This window comes from Phaethon aethereus (assembly GCF_964289735.1).
Source record: "Phaethon aethereus genome assembly, chromosome: 10".
NCBI classification, from domain to species: domain Eukaryota; kingdom Metazoa; phylum Chordata; class Aves; order Phaethontiformes; family Phaethontidae; genus Phaethon; species Phaethon aethereus.
Window position 1 is genome coordinate 7,536,535 of NC_138586.1, and position 24,625 is coordinate 7,561,159.

A 24,625-nucleotide genomic window follows, 5' to 3' on the forward strand; every position below is an offset into this window, starting at 1 on the left:
GAGATGTAATTGTGATTAAAAAAGCACCATTTTATTTAGTCTCTCTGCAGTAATGTTCATTTTTTTAACTAATATCCCCAAACTTTATGGGAGTTATCTGCTAGTTAATGTCATAATTTGTGCCCTTGGGCTATGGTCCTAGCCCTCCAAACCTTGGAAAAATCTTTCTAGGGTGGAAACACGCCTTCTTGTCTCTCTTCCTTCGTCTGTCAGAAGTTAGGTAAGAATTCTGCAATAGTTATTTTTATTAGAAGTAATCCAGTAATTTATACATAGAAGCCGGGAAGAGAACAGAGGCAAACTGTGGAATTCCTTAAAGTTGAAGACATTGCTGGATGATGGAGAAAGTGAAAAGACACGAGATGTGTGATAAAGCCCGTTACAGCAGGCTGGGAGAAAAAAGCTGAGCAGCACCCTGGAAATGGCTCTAGTATCATCTATTGGAATGAGGGAACCGGTAGGATCTGCTTTTGGAATGCAAGCAGATGTATTTTTCTTTTGGGATGTTGAACTGCCATTCTTCAAAGTTCTGACGCATCCGGTTCTATTTCGGTTTGATGACTCCTAACTAGACACGTTAGGCGGCTGCTGCTCAGAAGCCAGCATTTAAAAACACTGTGTTTTTCTGTTCTACTCTTTCTGGCAAAAAGCTCGTTATTCAAGTGCTTGCTCTAACCTTTAGTTACCCTGGTTGCATAACTGGAAAGCAGCATCCCACCATGCACTTCTGTGACCCAGTTGTGCCTTCCCAGTAGTGACTTTGTGAGTTATGAAAGGTGTGTCTGCCAAATTGCTACAGAAACATTTACTCTACTGACCCTGATTTCCTAAATGTTATATAGTCATCACTCACTAAGGAGTAAAAAACGATGTAAAAGCATGTGAAAACCCCCTAATTCCTCTATGTTGAAAATCCTTGTGTATGCTCTTTAGCCTTGATAGTGCTTGGGCTTCTCATTGATTAAAAAATACTTGTAGCAACCACTTTTGAATCATTAATGCTTCAGTAATCTTTCAAAATGAATTTTAGATGGTACATTCAGTACTAATAGTCACAGTACAAATCATTGACTCATCCAAGGAAGAGCCTGAATAACAATTGCTTTGTTGAACTTACAGTCTAAATGGTGATGTTCAGCATTCACATTTTCTAGATTGTCTGCAGACTTGCTAAAATCCTTCCACATTATCGTGTCGTCTATTCCCATGTATTCTACTCACGATAAAATCTCCATGTGGATGAGACAGAATTTCTAATATGTCACGTAGAGAAAACTATTTATTACTAGCATTACTTTTACAAAATCTTTCTGTAGCTCACGGAAAATACAAAAAAAGGCACGTGTGTGTTTGGTTTTCTTTTCCATCACATAATACAGCCTAAGTCAGTTATATAAATAAAGTCACTTACATAAATAGCTTAATTCTCCTTTCATTTATGGCATTATAAATCAAGAGCAGATCTACTGAAACAAAAGATGTTACACTGGCACAAAACCGGTATTGACAGCATATGCAGGCTTTCATTATATAGATTCTTTCAGGCAGTAATTTTTTGGCTTTAACAACTCAAAAGCCATCCTATCTTAAGATGTAAACTGTTCAGTATGTGGCAGCTGAAGGCTAGTCTTCATAGCAAATCTTGCTCTTCATGTCAGTGCTCTGTTTTTCAGGTAGCCTCTGTATATTAATGTTTGGTATCAATATAAATTTTATCTGGTTAGTTAGAAACAGAACATCTCTGGTAAAGAAGGCCTGATGATAACATTACTGTTTGCTAGTAAGCATGACTTAATCTGTTCTTCTGTTGTGTAGTTTTTGCAGAAATTGGTATTAGTGACTGCTGATAAAAATGTTTGAAAATTATAAATACGTTTTAAAAAAATCCCAAGCCCAGCCCTGCAATAGTTTAGTAATGCAGTTTCTATTCTTCCTTCATCTGTGTATGTGGCCAAGAGGATGACAGATAACATACCTTACATTCTTATCGACTGTGAGTAGTATGGAGTAAAGACCAGTCAATCCACAGCTGCTATAACAGAGGCTAAATAACTGCTAAATTAAGAAGTCAGCTACATCTTTTGCAGATAAAAATGTTGCCCTGCCTTTCACTCAGTCATACAGGGAACCACAGCACGTTCAGAGATGTTCCGTGGTGTTGTGGCATCTCATGCACAGAATAAAAAGCGTATTATAGCTGCATGACAAAATTTTCAAAGCTGTGGCAAGGAGCAGCCGGGAGCCATCGTGCGGCATTGCCCAGCCCTTGGCTCAGTACCGCACACAGTCCCGCTCCAAGTCCCCGGGAAGTCAGTGCAGGTTCTTGTGTCGGGGAACTAATACTGGGAAGCAAAGGCTGACTTGGAATAAGTGTTTTCCCTTGAACTGCTTTACATGGTAAGAGATCATTAGCGGTTTTGGATGATCATTTTAATACGAAGCATTATCTAAGTGTAGGTGACTTTAGAGTATTTCAAATACCGTTTGAATAAATCTGTGTAGGTACGCTGTTATAAAATGAGAACACAGTGAGCAAGTAGTTGGGAAATAATTTGCTACCCTATATTTGGTTTAAATTTTCTCTGCTGTATGCTGCATCTAAACACCACTTTTTGATAGGTATTCTTAAAGCTTTCCAAACTAAAATCATGAGTTAAAAGGAATAGTTTAAATCAATGTGTTCCTAAGCAAAGCGTCAGTTTTGACTGTACTATTACCTGATGGAAAAGCACTTAAACCAAAATCACTTCCTCTACTCAGACAGAAATGTATTTTGCTACAGAAAACAGCAGTCTTGACATAATTAGTTGTTGGCTTACCATATACAGCCCCAGCCTGTGCCCTGGATTCTAAAATAAATACAGGGCCTGAACAAGCTTACGTGAGAGACCAGCAAGCCGATCTCCGATGCCAGAGGTGGTTGGGACTTAGGCAGCAAGTTAAAAGCACACCACGTCTTGCTTAAATGACAAGGCAAAAAGAGGAGCCCAAACATATGTAACTTCTAAAAATTTTGGCAACTCTTACACATTTTAGTAGAATAAGATATGGAGTCACTCATCTCAATGTTATGTTTATGAATAAAACTATTCTCCAACTTTTTCTATAAAATTAAGGACTTTGAAAATCCTATGGAACTTCTTGTTAAGGGGTCTTCACTGAAAATAGTCCTTTCATTGCCTCACAGATGCATCTTAAATGTGGCTAGGATTCATTCTTGCCCGAGACTGTAAATGAAGAGGTCTCCTGGTTACAGTTTTAAATCACACAGTACCAAAGTTCAGAGAAGTGCCTCGCAGTGCTCTTCAGTTCCCATCATTCTTACTTTACTACAGCAAAGAGGAAAAAAAGCACTTGACGTCCTTTACAAACGATGAGGTTTGGACCCTTCACATCAAGTAGTGTTGTGTGACTGCAGGACCTAGGATTTGTTCTTTGTTCCTTTATCTAAGAAAAGCAGCTCGTGTAATATTTGTTCACCCCTGTGGTTCTTTGTTAACAAGCCAAAGAGTAAAGAACACAAAAATTTTAATTAGCAAACAACTCTCCACACAGACTTTGTTGGTACAACATAGTTATAAGTACATCTACAAACACATACAGGTTCTTTGGACTATGATCTTTCTTTTTAAAATATATTTTATATGACAATGTGAACAAATCTGGAAAAAACAAATTACTTCAACCTTAGGTAGAGGTAGCTGAACAGTACTCTGTTCAGTGATATGAGAGTATCACTTAAGTTTCAAGTTCATTACAGTGCACGAAAGGATGTTTTACAAACAAATGGAATATACAAGTCCACAAATCTTTTTATTTAAAATGGCTTGATAGATATATTTCTAGCACTCTTAACCACACAGCTTCATGGAATTAAATTGGGCAAGTATATGGCGCCAAATTAAGACATCTTGCACAGACAGTCTGTTGCTCCTCGTTTTTGTACTTCTCCCATTCCCCACCAGGGAATTATAGAAGCTCTTACGTTGTTTTTGCTACACTTCTGCTCTGTAAACCTTTGTTCTGCAAATTGAATGTAAAGACTTAAAGATGCATATGTTTATATTTATAAAATATATGGCTATGACTCTATTAAAAAGCTCAAGAATGGCAATAACAGAATACAGGCACTTCTATGTGAGGGTTACTTTAGACCTTATGAAACTCCACCATTAGTAAGCACTTCACATGATACCTGGATGAGTAAGTTAATGTAATAGTTCAGGTTTTTTATTATCCACCATTTTAATCCTAAGCAGATTAGTTTCTTGTACCCAGACAATATTTATTTTGCAAAGTGTTTCAAAATAGTGACTTTGCTAAAACTACCATTTTTCTGTAGCTATAAAACTTTCAGTGGTTTACTGGGCTTTGAAATAAACCCCATATCCTAAACTCTGCTGCACCAGTTATAAGTTAGGTCGTGAAGCTGACAAATGAAACGAGAACTAAGCAGGGGTTGAGTTCATCTGATGTAGGACTCGGGGGAAGCAGGAGCAACTACCCTAAGTGCATATAGTTCCATTGGGTTTTTATGCACAAAAACCCTGTAGTTAATTTACACTTTAAAAAAAAAAGTTTGTGAACATGTTCTCCATTGCTAAACACTGCATTTAAATATAACTCCTGTCTGTCATTAATTGAAACACCAGTAAAATTTCAGCACCAAGTAGAAATCATTAAGAGGAAAAATTTTCATGATGAGAACAATCAGCCATGGGAATAATCTCCCCAGGGAAGCGGTAGATTCCTCAACATTGGACACTTTCGAGATCCAGCTGGACAGGGTGCTGGGTCATCTTGTCTAGACTGTGCTTGTGCTAAGGAAAGTTGGACCAGATGATCCTTGAGTTCCCTTCCAACCTGGTATGCTAGGATTCTGTGAAAAGACTATCTAAAACAAAATTTAATTTTATAAAGCTCTTTCTCTCCAGCACAGATTAAGCCAGACCTGCTACATCCAAATCTAAATTTTTTTGGGGGGTTTTTTTTAGATTAAAATAATCTTTGGATTAAGAAATCCATAGTTCAGGTGTTCTGTTAGATAAGTAGTCGTACAGGACAGAAGGATAGGCCAAGCAATAGGTCAGCCATTCAGTATGACAGCTGGTATCTCTTATTGCTACAAGGTAATGGAAAATAAGGTATCAGCACTTAAAAAGAAAAAAAAAAAAGGTAAAAGGAACTTTTACAACTAACACCAGAATGTCACTTAAGACTTAGCACAACAAGGGCCCATCACACCATTTTATCATTTCATTATTAAAACTACTGAACTACTTTCTACAACCACGTCTGAGTTCACCGTCAGGTTTCATGATTTTTCCCCAATTAATCCAGTCCTGTCTCAGGTTTACTTTCAACCAAGTCATGCTAGCAAAGATGACAGCTATTTTCATGGAAACATATCCCCTTGAGTTATTGCTAAACAAAGAAGCATGTAAGACAAAGTAAAATTATTTTGAGTGTTGTGTGTCTGTATATGGGAATGAAAAATTAGTATTACTTCCTGCAGAAAACTTCTCTGTTTTTAATTAGAAACCATATAATGTGTATGTACAGGGATTTAGAAAGTGATACTGCCAGTCTTTGTTAGCTATTTTAATGTATTTTGTTAAATACTTCATTTGCAGAAAAGTGAAGAGATTTCAAATTAGCAAAACCGTACCTTACAAATGCAAGTCTAAAACTTCAAGGAGTCTCCGGGAGATATTTAGGTGATATTGCCCAGGAGGACTGGCACTTAATCTCCACCCCCATTACACAAGACTTGCTTTTTGCATTTCCCCTGCCTTTTAAAAAAAAAAAAAAGGGAGGGGGGAGGCTGATCACATTTCCTTGGAAATAAAAAAAATTCTCTTGATTTTAATAATCCTAACTCAGTGATCAGTTAATGGAAATTGACTGTTTTGAAGGACTAGCAAGAAGCCTATGCATTACTTATGCCCTCACAACAAAGATCAAGCAATACTTTTGGCCACAGAGGAAATGCAAGTTTGAGTCATGATTTTTTTGAGTCATGATTTTTTTTTTTTTTAACAGATGAACAAGACTGGTTATGAGACTGGGTTTGGTGTCTAGAAAAATGTGAGAAGCTTAAATAAAACACTCCCCCAATTAGTATTTTATCTGATCAATGCTGTTTCTATAATTATAAGTGAAGGTATTTTAAAATCTGTTCAGCTATTTATTCATACCTGTAATAAATGTTGCATTTACATCTTGTACTGATTAATACAACTGGAAAAAAAAAATACTGTGGTATAACTAGAAGATTGTTTGGTTTTAAAATGTCGTTATTGAAACTTTACCATCTCAATTCACTGAAGGCTAAAGGCTACTCCTTGTCCAGCTTTTCCTGCATGGGTTTTTTGTTTCTCAATTTTTTTTTTCTTCCAGATGGAATTTACAGACTTTAATCTAGGATGTGTGGTCATAGAGCAGTCCTGGACAGAATGCTACTGTACAGGTAGAGATGGACTTTCTTGATGTGTCAGATTTGCTGCACATATGCAGATCAACTGTGTGTTACATGCAGTAGGTCCAGTGTTTCCAGGTTACAAATAATGCACTGGGCATTCATGATATAGGGCACATACATGAGTTTCTGCTAGGGAAATGCTGGCAGCTTTACTCAAGGCCAATAAAAAAGACAATATTCACTTTTAAAAATGAAGGATTCTATCCATGCCCATTTCTAAATTGACAAAATAGGCAGAATGTGAGTATGTAGAGCACTTAGCATGCAGGAAAAAATGAACAATGTCATCATCAGTGAGAAAGCAGTTTAAAATAGATATTGAAGGTCCTTTTCTCACAGCTTTTTTTCTATGGGAGCAATATGGGCCCCTGGTGTTATGCAATAATACATCATGGCTTAAGGAAGAATTGCATTTAATGCAGCTTCACTTCCAAAAAAGTAGAAATCACTTCGTTATTGACTTATGAAGAAAAATGCCATAGCAGGTGACAGCCACCATACACTTGTTTTTGTTCAGAGTATTTCTATGCGTTGTTTACAGAGAAGCATGTGAAGTACCACCTATGGAAGAAGTGCAGCAATCTAGCAGCATGAAATAAGTTGTAGTGTTTCTAGAGTAGCTCAATGCAAACACAGGACACGTATTCCATTTGCATCACAAGGTTGAAACATGTTTGTCTTCCTTTCACTTCTTTGGTACCCTTATGGAAAAGTTCTATAGAATTTAACAAGAAGGTAGTTCTATGGAAACTTAACAGTATGGAAATTACTTTTAACTAATAAATATTTCTGATGAGATGATGATGGAAAAACGCATGGAAAATTGACATTAAATTCTGCTGCATTTTTTCATAAAGGCATGGAATGGCAAAGAACGCTATCCTGGGTAAAAATAACAAAGAAATTCGTAGCATTCCGTAACATTCTCAATTCAATCTATTTTTTTGCCACTGAAAAGGAAAACAGTAGCTTAGAATCAAAGGCCCAATTCTGCTCACACTGAAATCAGTGAAAGTCAAAGTCAGATGGAGGCAAGATCAATCCCAGAAAGCGGTACACTGAAAGCAATAAAAGCAGCAAAAGTAGTATATGAACTGTTGATTAAAAAACCCAAACCAAGATACTTCCTACTCTCATTTCTGCCCTATTTTTACCTGCTTTATAGCTAGAAGTAATCACACTAAAATTCATTTGTTTACCTTGAGAGTTAACTATTAACAACACTACCCAATCTCTTAAGAGAAATGGGTAGAGATTTGAAGCTAACAGAAACCTGAAGATGGGTGTGAAATAAATAGCATTTATTACAACATATTCCTTCTCATGTGTCACAAACTGCCCTCTGAGTCCTACAGTTCAAAATAACTCCCCCCTCCCCACCACATACACACACTCCAAAGCCAAATCCCACCAAACAATTAAAAGAAATAAAACTGATCTTAACAGCAACAAGAGTTGATGTTTAAAAAAAGAAAAAAAACCACCTCTGTGTAGTAACCTACAATGAAATGATACCGGTACTTCCAGTTTTCTTTAGGAGAAGCCACTTTTCAAATACTGTGGCTCTTCCTTCGCAGTTGTTTGTAGCCATTATCCATTCTTGCAAGAAAAGAGTTCAGATATAAATTCAACTCCAAGTTATTCTCTGTTCTGTGAAAAATTAGGGGATAGAGTCTTCTGTCACCACTATGGCCAATTCCCACTGACATGAACTGATAAATACTTGAATTTACCCAAGCACTTAAGCAGTTATGCTTAAGGCTAAGCATATACTTGACTGTTTTGTGATATCAGGAACCTAGTTGCAAGCATAGGATCAAGCTCCAAAAACTGTGCTTGAATTCTCAGATATAATCTGTGTATTCAAAAACTTCACGGCAGGCTGTTTCAGGGAGGAAAAAAACCCCCTTCTTAGGCTACAGTAGAACTGGGGATAAGTAGAAAAACATTCAAAGTATTTGAACACAAATATCTGAAAAAATTATCAAAGCAGTTGCTTGTGTACTGCTAGAATCATCATTTTGCCCCCAGTCATAAATACAGGGTAAAACCACTATAAATAAATAGAGCAGCTCACTTTTCTTTAGAGAATGAACACATAAATAATACACATTTTGAAACAAAAAAATCATAGTGCAAAAATAAATTATCAAACGGAAGTTGTGAACATTATTTTACACAATGCTATATAAAACCTGAACCATTTGGAATAAAAGACTTTGCAGTTCACTGAAATAATGCATTAACATTATTATTTCTGCTTCACATTAAACTGCACAGTTTATCCTTTATCCACTAAAAACATAAAAATAAAATAAATTAAAAAAACCCTTAAGCTTTTTAAAAGGTTTATGGCAAACAAGATCACTTTTTGTTCTATCACATTTGTTATTAATTTAGCAGTGCAGTGATTGAATAATCATCTCAGAGTTCCAAATGGAAACTGTTGCAGTATCCATAAACATCTCTTGCTCTTTATAGCTCAATTTCTTTGAAATTCAGGCTTGAAAATTCCTGACATTCAAATCTGTAAGACATTATTGCAGTTAGATGAAGTTACAAGAGAGAGTCTACAGTCAAGTACTGTTGGGAGACTTCACGGCTCTCCTCACCATCACCGTGATCTTGTACGAGACATGAATGTAAGGACACGTCTGATGCCATTCAAGCGGTCTTTGAGGGATTTCATGGCCAGGAAAGGGAGCTGAGCTCTGTTCTCAAGTGGAAGGACAGCTAGGACCCACCAGCACCAGGCTGGCCCGTTAGGGTTAGCCTGCAGTGAGGGGAAAAAACCAGAAGTTAAGATACATATAGATGGTAAGGTCTCGTTTTTGAAGATTTCTCTTTGAAAGCACAGTATTTTCATAGCAGTCTAGCAAGCAGGTCATTTCATTGCCAACCTAATGTCTTGTGATTACAGTATGGCTTGAAACAAATTAAAACTAAATTGCACCTTTCCTAAAAATAGGATGTTGAAGGCAGAAGCAAGATGCATTTCTATTTCTAGCAACAGTTTATAGGCTGGGCCTTCTAAATTATTTTTAATGTCTTTTGTTGCCATGTTATTATTGACCCAGCTCTTTGGGACCCATGCCTCCCTTCATACTTTATGACACTACTTCATATTTAGCTTCTGTTGTTATATCCTGTTATTTTAGGACCCTCACCATTTGCAGTCCTTGAACAAGAGTGCCAAGTTTCCTCATCTATTTTCTCTCAGTCATTTAATTAGGGAAGTAGAGTAGGCAAAGAGGCGTTTAAGTCTCCTGGGATTAACGCAGTTGGTTAAGTTGTCTCAGGAAGTTACCAACATGAAATACAAGCTTTTTGTTCACATCTGTACTACCACTGGTATATAGCAACATAACTCAGACACTTAGCTTATGCAGCAGAGTATTCATATTTCCATCTTAAAACACAATGCCTCCCAGCTTATCGGATATCCCTGCTATTTCTGTCTCTAAAAGTTACATAAGCCACTGATTCTGGATACCTGTGGGTCAGGATCCTTAGCTGGCATTGGACCAAAATGACTGAGAATTCGACTTTTGAGTGCTTGCTTGAGAGAGTTAAACCACATGTATGCCTGATCATAGACAGAATTATGGAGAACAAGTAACGCAGCATACTCTTGTCCTTGCACCTGAAATGAGTAATGAGAAGGGGAAGGCTACTGTTAGTTCAGTCTGCATGTTGGAGAAGGCACAACGTTAATTTTTAGGATTTTCTTAGGGTGGATAGGGGAAAGTAAAAATGAGAGTTCAGGGATAAATCCTGAAAACGAGTTTAGTGTTCCCCCATTCTGCTCCCAGGCCCCATCATCTATCAAATCCTTCATTTTCTTAACCTATATTCTAAATCGAAGATGCTTGCAGAACAAGCACTTTCTGGATTGCTATATGAAAAAACATTTACATAAACATCATACAACACAGAAGAAAAGATTATGCAACGCTTTTTTTTTTTTATAAATTATTAGCAGCTCCTCAGAGGAGACATTTTATCTTCCCATTGTATACTAAAAGCTCATACATCACCCAGAATACTTTGACTGCCTACATGTATATATATTTTTTTAAATAAGAATTAATGTAAATAATTTTGAAGGTGTAATGGAACCAATCCTGCTCTTTCTTACCTGAAAAGGAGTTTTCTAATTGGCTTCCATGCAAATGGAGGCAGGTTCCACCTCCTGCCCCCCCACAAGATGCAGTTATTCTGTCTTCTGGTTTTGTCTTCTGCTAAAAACCTCTAGGAAAAACACTCTTCGGTGTATGGGCAGTGTGTGTGCATGCTTATGGTAGCTATTACGCTTCCAATCTTTAACCATGAGCAGTTAGTAAATACCACAGACTTGTTTTACTAGAGACTGTTCTACAAAAAAAGAACTCACTGAGAACATATGTGCTTAGAATTTCACATATAATACAGTTTAAATGAAATATTTGTAAATTTACCTTTTGATCCTCAATGTACTCAATATCTGCTGTATTATAGCCATCACGCTGGCTGTGCTGTATAACCTTAAATCTCCTCTTGCCGATGCTGTCTACAACAGAGCGACCATCAGCAAAGAATTCAACATTTCTTATCTCCAGAATGCAGCCATAATCTGCAAAGCTATTGAAATCAGAACAAAAGCAAGTAAACAAGTCTTATTCTCTCCACCCTTAGTTCCACAGAACTGCCATACAGCCAGTCCCTACCACAAAGTATTTACCAGTGTCAGCTCATTTCTATTGTTCATAGTACTGACCTGCTGTAGTTCAAATTATTCCACAATTGTTTTCAAAACTATCAGGAAGATTCAGGCTGTCTAATCTGATTAACACTAACTGCATGTTTTGGAATACAGGGAACACCTTATGAAATTGAAAGTTTTACAGCTCAAAAGCATACTTTCTCCATAATCCTAATATGTTCAGTCAACTTGTACAGAAGAACAAATGAAATTCAGAATATTAGAATTACGGAAGGACTATGAAATCTATAAAGATAAAAAGTTTTCCCACAATTTCAGCAGATTTTACTTTGTAGATGTGTATTTTGTGCACATCATACTTTTTATGGTGTATACATACCCTTTAGGCATACATGATAAAAAGAAGAAGGGAAAGCTAAATACAGGGACAGACATTAAGGTCAAATTACCTAAGACTGACTGTAAATGGCTCAATGTAAATGCTCAGCCACTCTTTATGAAGATCCTACTGTACCTCCACAGCCTCCGCTATATTCAAGAACAGTGAGGGTGTAAATGCATCCCAATCGCTTAGCTATTCTTTTCGTAATTTAAAAAAAACCCAACAAATGAAACCCACCAACACCCCTTACTGCCATTTCAATTTGATTTCTTGTGGCAAAGCACTCAGATTTCAATACAGTAGAAAATTCCTTTTCATGTATTACAAGAGGTGTGCGGCTCAACTTCGTGTAATACACGCTAGCTATGTGTGTTTCAAGAAAAATGGGCAGTCATTAGTCAGAATCTAAGTGCTCAAGAGAGGAACTTCAGTCTTCTCAAGGTCTTTAACTGGCATGATTGGAAAGAAACTTTCTCTACTGGAAAACTATCACAGATATTATAGCCGTGGACCTTTCTGCATCTCTCCAAAGAGACTTGCTCCAGACTAAGTGCTCACATGGTCTGAGCATGCTGCACACTCACCCCTTTACAGGGTCACTGATGCACATCCCAAATTGTTTGGTGCCAGTCTCCATGCACCTTCGAATCATCAGGCGGTAACATGGCTCAAAGATGTGCAGAGGGCATGGGACTGTAGGATAAGCCATTGTGCAGACAAATATAGGAACATTCTTATTTAGGCTGTAAGAAAGAAAGGACAAATAGAGATGACATTTTACCAGATGTCTGAGAAGGTATAAAAAACATTTTATGCAATAACACATTCTTTAAAATTATGATATCTTTAAATAGAAATTATAACATCTTTAGAATAAAATTCTTAATGGAGTAAGTAAAAACTAAAATTATTTTTCCCCTTAACTGACTAGATATTAAGGAAAGTGATATAACACTTACTAGCAGAAGAATTTTTAGTTATGCTTTCTGGTTTTGCTGGTGAGAGCATTAATGCATCTCTATCACTGCTTTTATTTACTTTATTTTCCTTAATCCCATTTCTTCCCTACCCAGTACATTCCAACCCCCAGCCTGTAAGACTGCTTCCACCCACTGTCTCACTCTGGGGCTTTTATGGAGGGCCACTGAAAGCAACCACATTGCTTTATACTTTGTTTATAAAGTGACCTTCCGGAATTCTTCTACATCTGTTTGTTTAGCACAGCATCCAGTTTTTATGCTAAAAAAGCATAATTTAAGCACAACTGCACCTGGACCCTGTTCTCTTTGAAATCACGTGATACTGGGAAAGAAGCTCCTTTGTCAGCATCTTTGCTCGCATTCCACAGCCGGAGGAGCCATTCATCAGCTAACAGCAGTAGCATTAAAGATTGGATTTTACGTAAATGGATTACATACTTGGAAAGCTCTGCTATTTCCTCTTCATAAATCTTTCTTCTTTCAGTGAGTTCCTCTGGAAGATACCTAGCTATTAACTCCTCCATTAGTACTGTTTTACAGTATTTCCTCATAGCCAAGCACTGCAATAAACACACACGCAAGCAGTTACAGATAACGTCTAGCATTTCAAAATGTATGGTGCCTATGCACAAGGTAGTCATCTGTTAGCTCCGTTTCTTACGTCTACAGCAAATCAAAATGATCTTTTGAGCTTGCACTGCCACAGAAGAGTTGCTTATTGAACTATTCCCTATGTTATGAGTATTATCTTGGGAAATCTGGGAAGTAAAATCACCTACAGATTTTCTGAGTACAGGTCTGGCCCTAAGGTTTGAACAGAAGGAGTCTATCCATGCTTTGTAAGTCACAGAGCATTTTAAAAGTCACATTCTTCTTAAGTTATGCAGTATTTCTTTTGAGTTGGGAAATATCAAAGGTTTCTGAAGGTGCTACTTGATCCTATCCTGTGCCCTTGAATTTATTCTGAGAAAACCCAAGCATCATTACCTCTGAGAGCCCTTCCTTGCACAGGGGACATTTTGGGTTGTGATCCAGGCACCTCTCAAGACATTTGAGACAGAAGGTGTGTCCACAGGGTGTAGTGACAGGTTCATAGAACAGTCTGGAAAAATCCAAAAAACAAAGACAACAATATCGTGTACCAAAAAAAGCTGTATTCATGCACTAATTTAATGACTAACTACTCCAGGGATAAAGTTGTTCCTTGCTTTTCATTTCTTCAAACTTTTGTATTTATTCAGCTTACAGATTTTCTTATTGCCACCTAACATGAAAGGCAGCCCAGGAACTCTAATTTCAGTGAATGTGAGAGAGAATATTGTCACTGACTTCCAACAAGCCAGGATTTACTTTTCCTCTATGTCAGCAATAAATAGAAGCAGAAGTTGGACCATCTGACTTTTTCTAATGAAATTGAGCAATACTTGCACAACTATTACTGTGGAAATCATGTGGTTACTTGTGTGTGTAGAGCTAAGCACAAAATAGCTATTTGCCGTAATAGCCCACATAAGTGATTGCAATAAACTATTATTGCCAACTCTAATGTGGACTTGGAAAGCAGTTTTGTTGGAATAGATAGTTTTTCACCTTCAAATGACTGATTTTCTGGAAAATGAGTGACATTAGGTTCATGTTTCATCTAGAAAAATATTTAAATATATAAGGCCAGGTCTTCAAAGCATCATGGTACCTCATCTCTACCCATTTCAAGTACCCCGTGAGACTTATTTTCATGTAAGGATTTTTTACATCTTATGATTATGCGATATTGCAAAGTGATGTTTCCTTGCCAGTAAGTACCTTCAGGAGATGTAAATAATATGGAAGTTGTTTTGGGTTTTTTTTTTGTTTTTTTTTTTAATAGAAAACATTCAAAACCAGAAATTAAGTTGTTTGGCATATACTATATTCTACAACATACTGTCTAAGCATTTTAAGGTCTCAAATATTAGTCTAATTATAATTTGAGTTAGTAACTTTACTTTAAAATACTACAGTTTATCAAAACAGTGCACTCGGTTCTATTATACATGTGGAAATTATAAATATGAAAACCCACATTTATTAGCATCTTTAACAAGATGAGTATTTAAGAACGTAATTTGCTCTTAAGAAGATTGCCATAGACAGTTTACTAAATGTCATTAGTTACTATAAATATTGACATTCAAGCAAGGGAACGTATGAAGAAGTATCTAAAATACCACACCTATCTTATTGCAACTTGGCTGTATAATCAAAAACCCTTGTTAATTGTTTCGTGAACAGAAAGCTCACTGCACCAAGGCTCCCTTATTGCTTTAAGCTATGTAAAATACTGAACTCTACACTACGTTTCAGTAAGCGCTGGTGTGCATATGTAATTATGTAGTAGTGACTTGGTCTGAAATGTTAGCATAAAGACAAGAAATTCCTGTTAAAATGCATGATTCTGCTCTAGCTCTCACGATCACCAGCAGCAGCTTTTTCCTAATGACTCTAAGGGGACCTGGACCAAGCCTCGTGACTTGCAGAAAGAAACACTACACACCAAGATTGCTCATTACATCATTTTAAGCTATTTTAACAACAGAAACTAAGTATTCACTCCTGCTGAGTAATGCTCCTTCACTTCTCACCAGTATGTTGCTTTGACTATTACTTTTTATTTTCTGTTTGCTGCTGGAGCGTATGTAGATTAGTAACATTTTGGCCATTCCATCAGACAAATAGGTTAATAACAGCTCCTGCAGTTAATTGTGAACAGGTCAGTAGGTTACTAGGTAATTAGTCCAAAGTATCTCAGGATCCAAATCCCTAAAATACTTCTGAAGAATATGGCAGGAAATAACTATAATCAATCTGCATTAATAGCAAGAAAAAGATCTTGTGACAGCTTCCCTTAGCACAAGCCTTCATTGTTGCAGTGATTTTACAAAGCTAACATCCTTCTAGACACAAGGCCTGTATTTGTGATTGCAATTACAGGATGAGCATCACCATCTTCTACACGGGAAGGGAATCAGCAATCCTTGAGCTAATTCCCTTACAAATGTATTGTAGTCTGGCTGTTTCTGATTTAACATAGAGGATGAGGAAGTAGGGCTAATTAATTTTATTAAAAACATCTGAAAAATGCTTTGTGGACATAATGATCAAAAACGTGCAGACTCATTAAAACCAGCTAAGACTAATTGTGTGGCTTTCTGTTAGGGTAAAATTTTGCTCTTAGCACTATCAAGTGTTTTGACAGCTGTATAAACGTTTGGAGCACGTTTCAGCTGTAGGCAGACAGAGGGAGAGGGGGCAGATCTGATTTATTCCAAGCAGAAGTGAATCAAACACAGCAGTTGTTCCCCCAAAGGTTTCAGTTTGTCTGAAATAAACTGAAGTGCCCCCCTGCCGCATACAAACAAGAAGACAAAGCAAATCCAGAGTTCTCAGAGCACAGGCCTTCAGAAATAAATCCATGAAGAGGCTACCTGCTCCTTAAGAATTTAAAATATAGTGCAAAACTAACCCCAACATGCATTATTGATAAATCTGGGTAATTAGAAAGACAAACTTAAGCAACACTAACTGCAGAGGTCAAGACCCCTGTGAAACACTTTCCCAGTATTTTCTCCTAAGTCAGCAGCAAAACCCCATGTGTATATTTGCCAAAGTTAAAACGTTTTGTACAAAACAAGTAGTAAAACAGGTGTACTTGACAACTCCTTCTGGTTTTATCAAGTCATTGCTGTCCCCAAGAATAACTGTGTTTAGCTTGAAGAGGTCATCAAGCAAATGCAGTGATGCCCTTAGTAAACTAAGGAACACATCTCTTAAGCAATAGAGGAAAAACACTCTTGTTTGCTTGCAAGATCCTCTTGTTGCAATAGCAGCAACACAGTATTTAACATGCAAACTTGGAATATTCATTGGATGTAGTCTCTTTAGCTATTTTGTGCATTATATAACGTCATACACAGCTCTACAAATTCCAAAGGACGAACTGTGGTTTTGTGCACTATGTGTGTCAGTGACTGGGCGTGTGTAGGTGGTGAGAGAAAAATCTTTTGGACACCTTCACTAACATGCTTAACCCTCACATGACCTTATGTGCCCTTTCCCAAACCATCACTAGCCTAGAGCAGATCAAAAAGTTCCTATTCATCCACGGTGTTCAGAACCAAAGGTCTAGAAATGCATCACTGGGAGTAACAACTATAATAAAAACTAATTTCAAGTCAGAGGGAAAAATAAGTACCAAGCAAGCTAGAAAACCTCTAGGTCATAAAAGGGAAAGAGACACAGCTTAAAAGATAGAGACATCCATGAGAAAATGGTCTTTAGCTAGACATCCATGAGAAAACATGAGAAAAAAATTAGACATCCATGAGAAGACAATTGGTACCTCATACACAGGGAGCAGTCCAAATCTGATGGATCCACAAATTCAAAGGGAATATGTTGTCCAGTACTATTTCCCTTAGTATCAACTGTATCTATCAATAACAAAAACCGTATTATAATGTGATTCAACAGAACTACAGAAACACAATAGTATTCTATGTATCTACAAGCAGCATCCCATATTTAAATGTGTATTGTATATACTTGAAAGTTACTGAACCATTAAGCATCATTACAATAATTTCTACGCAAAGCATCAAATTCAGCCTTGGCACAAATCGGCATACCTCCCCTTAATTTTGGTGACACTATACCCACTTACAGAGGGTTAAATTTAGCCTTGCATTAGCAATTAATGTCAAAACATTTTTTATTAGTGTTGGAAGTCTAAAGCAAGACAAATTCTTCTGTCATACTATTGGAAATACATCCCACAGCATGAAAACAAGGCCAGATATTATAAACGAGCAGAATTCGTGCTTTTAAACTAACTTGTTTTAAATGATCCAGAAAGTGCTAAGACCAAGTGTAATGTAGATGTTCCTTAAAAGATTCAGACCTCTGCTGATAAACAAGCACTTCACCCAACCTTCTTAACCACCTTTTTAGACTGAGATAATCCCCGCCTCCCCAAAAGATTCTACATCATGTCCTGATTAGGCTAAAGAGAAAATACAAGAGCCAAGATTTAATTTGGACCCTCTTCCGCTAAGTTTTATAAAAGCAAAATTTTCACTGATTGCACGCCATGGAACTTATCCTGTGCATAATTAAACATACCTTTCTTCATCAGTTTGCAGGGTACCTCGGCGTTTCGCATCTCCTCCGAGCAGCATTTCCTTTTCAGGAGGCTGCACTTCTCAGAAATGAGGAAGGTAGACTCTGGCATGGAGGTGAGTTTGTCCTCCTCTTCTGAGCAGTCCTTTTTGCTCTCTATAATTTGTATAGATTTCCTCAAACTGCCAGAAGAGGTTACACTTGGTTCCTCTTGAATGGGACAACCTTTTTTCTGTTCCACATTTATCTGTGTGAAGAGAGGATTGACATTAGACCAATCTTCCAACAACTTGGTAAGGAAAAAAACCCCAAATCTGTCACAAGTCTTTAATATTATGGACCACCAGGAAGGACTTTGTAGGTCAAGAAGCAACAGTTTGAGAATTGCTGTGTCAGGGCCTGATTTTAATGAAAAAAAAAAAAAAAGAAAAAAATATATGTGAACTATTCCCCACCCTGCCATGGCACTAAATATTTTCAGCCCTTATGTGTGCCTTTATAGCTTGGTCATGCAACTTGATTCGGGCAGAAATGTGGCTAGATCTCAGGTTAAATATATTGTTATCACTTAGCCTATGGAGAAATGCATATTGTTTATATCATAAGGATGGTATCAACCATCAAAACCACCAAAACAATGCGAGTTTCTTTTAAGGAAGCAGTATAACCACACAAAATTTGTAACAGAGAAAATGCGGAGAGCTTCCTTCAGCAAGACAGATTTCTTTCACAAAGGATAAAACAATCAGTCTTTATCCCGTCATGGCTACAGAACAGCCTGTGAGCAGCCATTAGAGGACATCACCTATCAGCTTGTCACATCAACTCCCCAGATGAACCTGAAAGCAGATACTGTGGATTGTGATCAGGAGCTGTGGCGATGTGCAACATGCAGGAAGATGAGTGAACTGTCCCTCAAATGACTTCATGAAAAGGTTATACAAAAGGATTTATTTTCGGAATATCCTAATAGCCTTTCCAGAAGGCAATGTCACTGGTGGTTCTTATCAGTCTCAACAAGGCTGCCCAACACCTAGCATTTCTGTTTGTAAGGACTACTGAAGTTTTCTCCTAGATATACAGTATATGCAAAACCTATCCTCAAAGTTCAGGTTTCCGTGAAGCAAAAGTGGTCCTTACAAACCCATGAATGTAAACCTCTACAGCCATTTACAAAACTACAGCTGTGAAACCAAACTTATGGAGTAGCTAATATATCTTATGTGGCTCTACCATTACCTCTAAGCAGTGTACAGAATCTGAATGCAGGATGATTTTGTCACCGACATCATCAGTTGAAGTTCAGGCTGAAACCCTAGATTTTAGCATTTCACAGCTTTTGTGGGTATCTCAATCTTCAGAGCCCCTTTCCCACTACCAACTTTAGGAAGAGCTAAAGACAGTTACAGGAATAGTACCCACTCAATTCTGGCGTAAAATTTATCAGAAAAACGACAACGACTTCTAACAAAAAATAAAAGTCAGATAGAGAGACTTTGGTAAGTCAACATTGTTTTGTATCTTCTGAAACTCAGTAAAAATCTGAGAAAATCTATCCTATCGCCCTGAGGTGAGAAGGAGAGAAGGCTTCCCAATGCGAACATAAAACACACAACAAATTAAGAACCACACATCAGACTTGATCTTTACCTTGAGCAACCTTTGTAGGTTATGGCTGGTGCCTCCAGATCCCACTGAATTTAGGAGATTCCCCTTTAATCTAGAGTGATGTGACAACAGCTGCAGGATATCGGGTAAGTGTTCCTGAGCATTTCCCGGGATGAGTGAAAACAAACTAAGTAGAAGCTGTGATATAAAACAGAATACTTCACTGCTTAGTTCCTTCCTTGCAACCTCTAAATGAAAAAGCAAGTAAGGGAATAGCTGAAAGAAGCATCCTTGATTTCATTAAAACCATTTAAAGAGCCCTTTAGACTAGGGTAAGAACAAAAAGAAGTGCAAGAGGTAATGCAATATTGGCCAAACAGACAGCAAGAGACATTTTCAGAGTTAAATAAGCCCATAAAGTTATTAACCATTCTCTGTGATGTGACACACACATGCCTTTGTCCTCTTTGTCCTGCAGTTCAGAGCTCACCAGAAATCACTAACATCTTTCTTAAATACGTTGGGGTTTTTTGCTGCACATCAGAAGCTTTCACTGGAGTTTACTGGTACAGAAAGCACTCATCTCACAGGCTTAATCCAAGTTCAGTTAAGTAAATGTCTCCGATACTGTAAACTGTAGCTATTTTTAATTCACTTATGTGAGAATACAAAAAAATGCAGGCAGCAGAAAAATGCTGTTTCTTCATTTGCTATCAGAAAATAAGTGAATATTTCAAGTAGCAGCTTGTAGCCACTTGTATGGCACAGGTTATCAGATGATTATTTAAGGGAAGAAACAGAGCTGAATGGAAGATTCACACTTCAAAAACTAATTTCAACATAGTACTGAGGTGATCCTGCTGATGCTTGAGGAAGCCACATAACAGCAAAGACTTCTTTTTAAAGCCAAAAAGTATTCCACAGGATCACACTGTGTCAAAACTAACATGGGCAGACAGTTAATACAAGCAGAACATCACAGCTGCACCCAAAGAATTTGGTAAAATGTAGTATGTCATTGTTATGCAAACAGCCTCGAAAATGACCCAGTAGAATATTGCATCATGGATGAACTCTGTGTCTGATGAGTGCACGAGTAATTCTTTCGGTCATAAGAAGCCTAGTTTTTCTCGGAACCCCACTGCTCAGAAATGAAGTGTCTTGGATAAGGCTATTTGGAGTCTGAATTTAGAAACATCTGTGTTTGTTCCTGTTGTTCTTGCTCTACTGCACAGGAAGTCTCCCAGCGTGACTATGAACAAATCATGACACAATGACAGTGAAAGACTGCATGGAACCCACTGGGGAAAAAAACAACCAAACAAAACCCCCAAATATCAGTGACAAAAGACTCACAGGAGAGGGAAGTCTCAACCATATGCAAAATGAGAAAAAAAATTCGATTGCACTATAGCCCTCCAGGTTATACTCTCTCAGTTACCTTCATGAACAATGCTTCACTGTCAGAATTCTACTGTGCTTTTAGAAAGCCTCAGAGCACACAGAAACCCCGAAGTTCCCATCCCACCAGTGATGGAGAAAAGCATGAATGCACTGCCATAAAAGAAAATCCAGTACAAGGAAAATAGAACTATTACATTTTTAATACCATAAACTATCACTGCAATGCTGAGCCTTTTAGCTACAACAACCAAAAAAATGGTCAAATGTCAAAACACTGATTCACAGGAAATCAGAGATTTGAGGGGTGTGCTAAACAGAGCAGTCTTCACAAAAGCCATTTAAGAATCCACACACCACATCTTAGGCTGCTACCGAAAAAAGCCTCACTGCAGATCCACTTGTAGCTTATTTCGTGTTAATTATTAGGAACCTTTAAAAACTATTTTAAAGCAGCTCTTCTTTTGTTGACTGCTTCCTTTCATGCCTCCTTCACACACTGATACTCGGCACAGCATGACTGGCAGTAAGAAGAGAGCTGCTGCTCCCAAGTGGAGTCTGATGGGTGCTGCGTGTTGCATTTTGCTAGTCAATGGCCTGATAAAACACTCAATAGCAACTCCCCCTCTTCTGCACTCTGTCGCTGGTAATAGACTGCAAAGCTAGGAAACAGGTTAGAAATTTGACTACAGACAATCACAATAATCTGTGGGTGGCAATTATTCAGTTTTACTCCAAATTTGCTGATGCTAACACCGTGAGCAACTGTTTCCACATAGCTGGATGCCTGCTAAGTATGTTTTCTTGCTACCTCCCTGTCTTCAAGTGAGCAATACACATAACTCAAGTTCAAACAACAGTCAGGATATATCTCTATATCCAGCTCTTTGCAGTAATGAGGGAGAAAGAGGGGAAGAGAGAAGAAAAATTCTTATCTTCCTTTATGAAAGGCCACTGAAAACGATTTAGGGAACTCACCTTTTGTGCCTCAGACTTGGCTGTCTTGTTCCCAGTATCTAGAGCAAGGCAGAACAGAAACTCTCTTAAAGCTTCTTCTGTTTTCCCCAGATTAGCTAATGCTTGTCCTTTCCTCAGGTGACCCTGCAATGAAACACATCCATAGCTGCAGCTTCTCTTCTTTTGTAAAGAGAATATGCAATAAAACCAAGATGATGTTAACAAAAGATCTTTCTGGAGAAGAAAAAGTTAGGCAGGGAGGATCACTGTAACAGCCTCTTATACTCAGACACCACCAGTGTCTGGGTTTTTACCACAATGGTCCTGAAAACTCTTACAGGCAGAGCTGGGATGATATCTAACTCAAGCAAGTATGATTCTCACAGCACCTGAGACCAACCAATCTTGGAGAAATCTACTTCCCCTGCATTAATCTCCTAAAATAGTCATTGCAACCTTATAGAATGATATAAGCACAGCATTCAGGTTTTAGAGAGAGTTCATGAACTTGAGATGCACCCAGGTCAAAGGCAATAGCATTAGCTCACCCTCCTGGATTATCACTCTCTTCCTTCATCCCAGGAAGCTCAAGAATATCATGGTTAAGTGCCTGTAAATCACAGGAGTCCAAAAAGTTACAGGACTTAAAACCTCCCACAGATTGAGCTGTCTGACCACTCTAACAGTTTTCTATCAGGGCAGTATCGAAGTTTTAAAACAAAGTTTTAAAACTGGAGTCAGAACTTACTTTCAACCAGTATGGCTGCAGTCTGCATGCTGTTTCTGCATCATGCAGTGCATCTTCACAAGCTTTCAAAGTAGAGTTAATCTGGGACCGGTTGCTGTATAGTAAGTGGTCATTTGGAGCTGTAGGAAAGAGAAGAATTGGTTGAAGTAAATTAAGAGTTAATTACATAAGCTTTATTCCTTCATTTATTTTTTGTTTTTAAACCACATGTTGGTGTTTCCAAGTTGTACGAACCCGGAAAAAGATCCAGTCTTTAAATAACTACGTACTAACTGAAATCTGGAAACCTCTTCGGGCAACTCCAGACAAAATGTCAGCTACGTATTACATAACTGCAGGGAACACTGCATGAGTAAGTGCTGAGGCGCTCACACAGTAAGTGACCAGCTCTGACTGCGGAGCAGCCGGTTGACAGAAACGCTCAGGAGACATTTCAGACGCAAGAGGAACGCTGTCACAGCGTCGGGAGGAGTTTCAGCGTTTTTCCTATCAAAGTTTTTAAGTGGTACGTAAGGACCTTTTCGTGCCACAGCTCAACAGAGGAGAACAAGCGACAGCTGCAGGAAGCGGGCACCGCTACGGCAGTGCGCGTACAGCGCACACAGGCTGCGTGTTGCGGCAGCGGGACACGCAGCGCGGAGCGAGCGACGGCTGCACGCCGTCGTCCGACGAAGCGCTCCCCGCCAGCCGCTTTTCCTCGGACGCGACCAAAACGGCCGCAGCCGAAACCTCTCCCCGCAGGACGCCCGCCCCGCCCCAGGCACGCGCCCCCGCCGCTTACTTCGCGCCCCGCGCCGGCGGGCCCGCCCCGCCCGGGGAGCGGCGGGACGCGCCGGGCGCGGCGGTGCCCCCAGGGCGCGGCGTCCCGCTCCCTCCCGGCTCCGCCGGTTACACAACGGCGCCGGCGGGGGGGAGCCCGGCCGAACCGCAGGCTCCGGCTTACGCAACCGCTGCTCTCCTGACCCAGTTTCACCGCGGGCCGAAGATCCCCGGCCCTTCCCCGGGGCTCCCCCGCCAGCCGGGCGCCCCGCCGCGGGGACGCGCGGGAGCGCGGCCCCGGCACACCCCGCCGCCGGGACCCGCGGGGGCCGCGACCGCCGGCGAGCCCCGGGCCGGCGGCAACTTGTCTCCGCCGCCGCGCCCGGAGCGGCGGCCGGCGGGGAGCGCGTCCCCCGCGGCAGACGGCGGGGAGGGGGGGCCGTTACCTAGGCTGACCGCTTCGTTGTACTTCTGCAGGGCGGCTTGTAGCTTCTTCTCCTTGTACAAGAGGTTCCCTTCGTGCCTGAGCTGCGAAGCCTTCACCTGGCAGGGGAACCACTTGGCCAGCAGGTTGCTGAGGATGACATTGACCCGCAGGAGCTGCCCGGCCGCCGCGCCGCTCCCCTCCTTGCACAGGACGCAGCGGGACTCGGCCGCCCGGTCCCTCTCCAGGCACTTTTTGCAGAACGTGTGTCCGCAAGGCAAGGAAACGGGCTCGAAGAGGAAGCCCTGGCATTTGCGGCACCTGAAGACGTCCCACTCGCGGGGCTGCGGGGGGCCGCCCCCGGCGGCGGGCAGCCCCTCTTTGATCCGGACGCTCTGCGCCAGGCTCTCCACCAGCTTCCCCAGCTGCTCCGCCCGCAGCTGCTGGTGGCGGGACGCCAGCTGGTAGAGCGGCAGGGCTTCGTGCAGCCGCCCGCCGTAGGCGAGCGCGTCGGCCCGCCCGAGCAGCACCTGCCACTCGGGCCCCAGGCCGCCGCCCGACAGCTCCAAGTTCTGCGCCTGCAGAGCCCCGGCCGCCAGCTGCAGCACCAGCTGGGGCTCCGGGCGCTGCTGCTGCGACGGCAGGTGGGAGCCCATGGCGGCGGCGGGCAGCGCCTCTAGCAGGGCGGGCGGTGCGGGGCGCCGAGGTGCGGAGGCAGAGGGGGCGCGGGCGCGGCGCGGCCCCGCCGGCCCATGCTGCTGCCGCCCCGCGCCGGGAGCGCCCCGCGCCGCCGCCGCTTATATAAAGGCGGGCACGTGACGCCGGGCGGCAGCGCTCATTGGGCAGCGCCCGCAGGTTGTTACAAAACCAGGCGGTTTTGTAACGCGCCGACAACAGCCCCCGGCCCGGCCCGGGTCCGCCCGCCGCCGCCCGGAACCCCAGCTGAGGTCCCGCAAGGGCGGGAAGAAGCCGACGCTGCCCGCGTGGGGGGCTGCGGCGGGCTGTCGGGGCCCGGCCCGGGGAGGGGGT

At 40.4% G+C, this 24,625-nt stretch overlaps 1 protein-coding gene across 1 annotated transcript; it reads right to left on the minus strand.

The window, feature by feature from the left end:
* Positions 1-7,314: 7,314 nt before the first annotated feature.
* On the minus strand, positions 7,315-24,252 carry LONRF3 (LON peptidase N-terminal domain and ring finger 3; the record flags this gene model as incomplete). The annotated part of the gene is made up of 12 exons (XM_082004227.1): positions 7,315-9,254; positions 9,975-10,124; positions 10,939-11,101; positions 12,150-12,308; positions 12,984-13,105; positions 13,533-13,647; positions 16,924-17,014; positions 17,703-17,946; positions 19,350-19,505; positions 21,687-21,809; positions 22,414-22,532; positions 23,619-24,252. 12 exons carry the CDS (start codon positions 24,250-24,252, stop codon positions 9,096-9,098), a joined length of 2,235 nt encoding a protein of 744 aa, XP_081860353.1. The 3' UTR covers positions 7,315-9,095.
* Between the last annotated feature and the right edge of the window lie 373 nt (positions 24,253-24,625).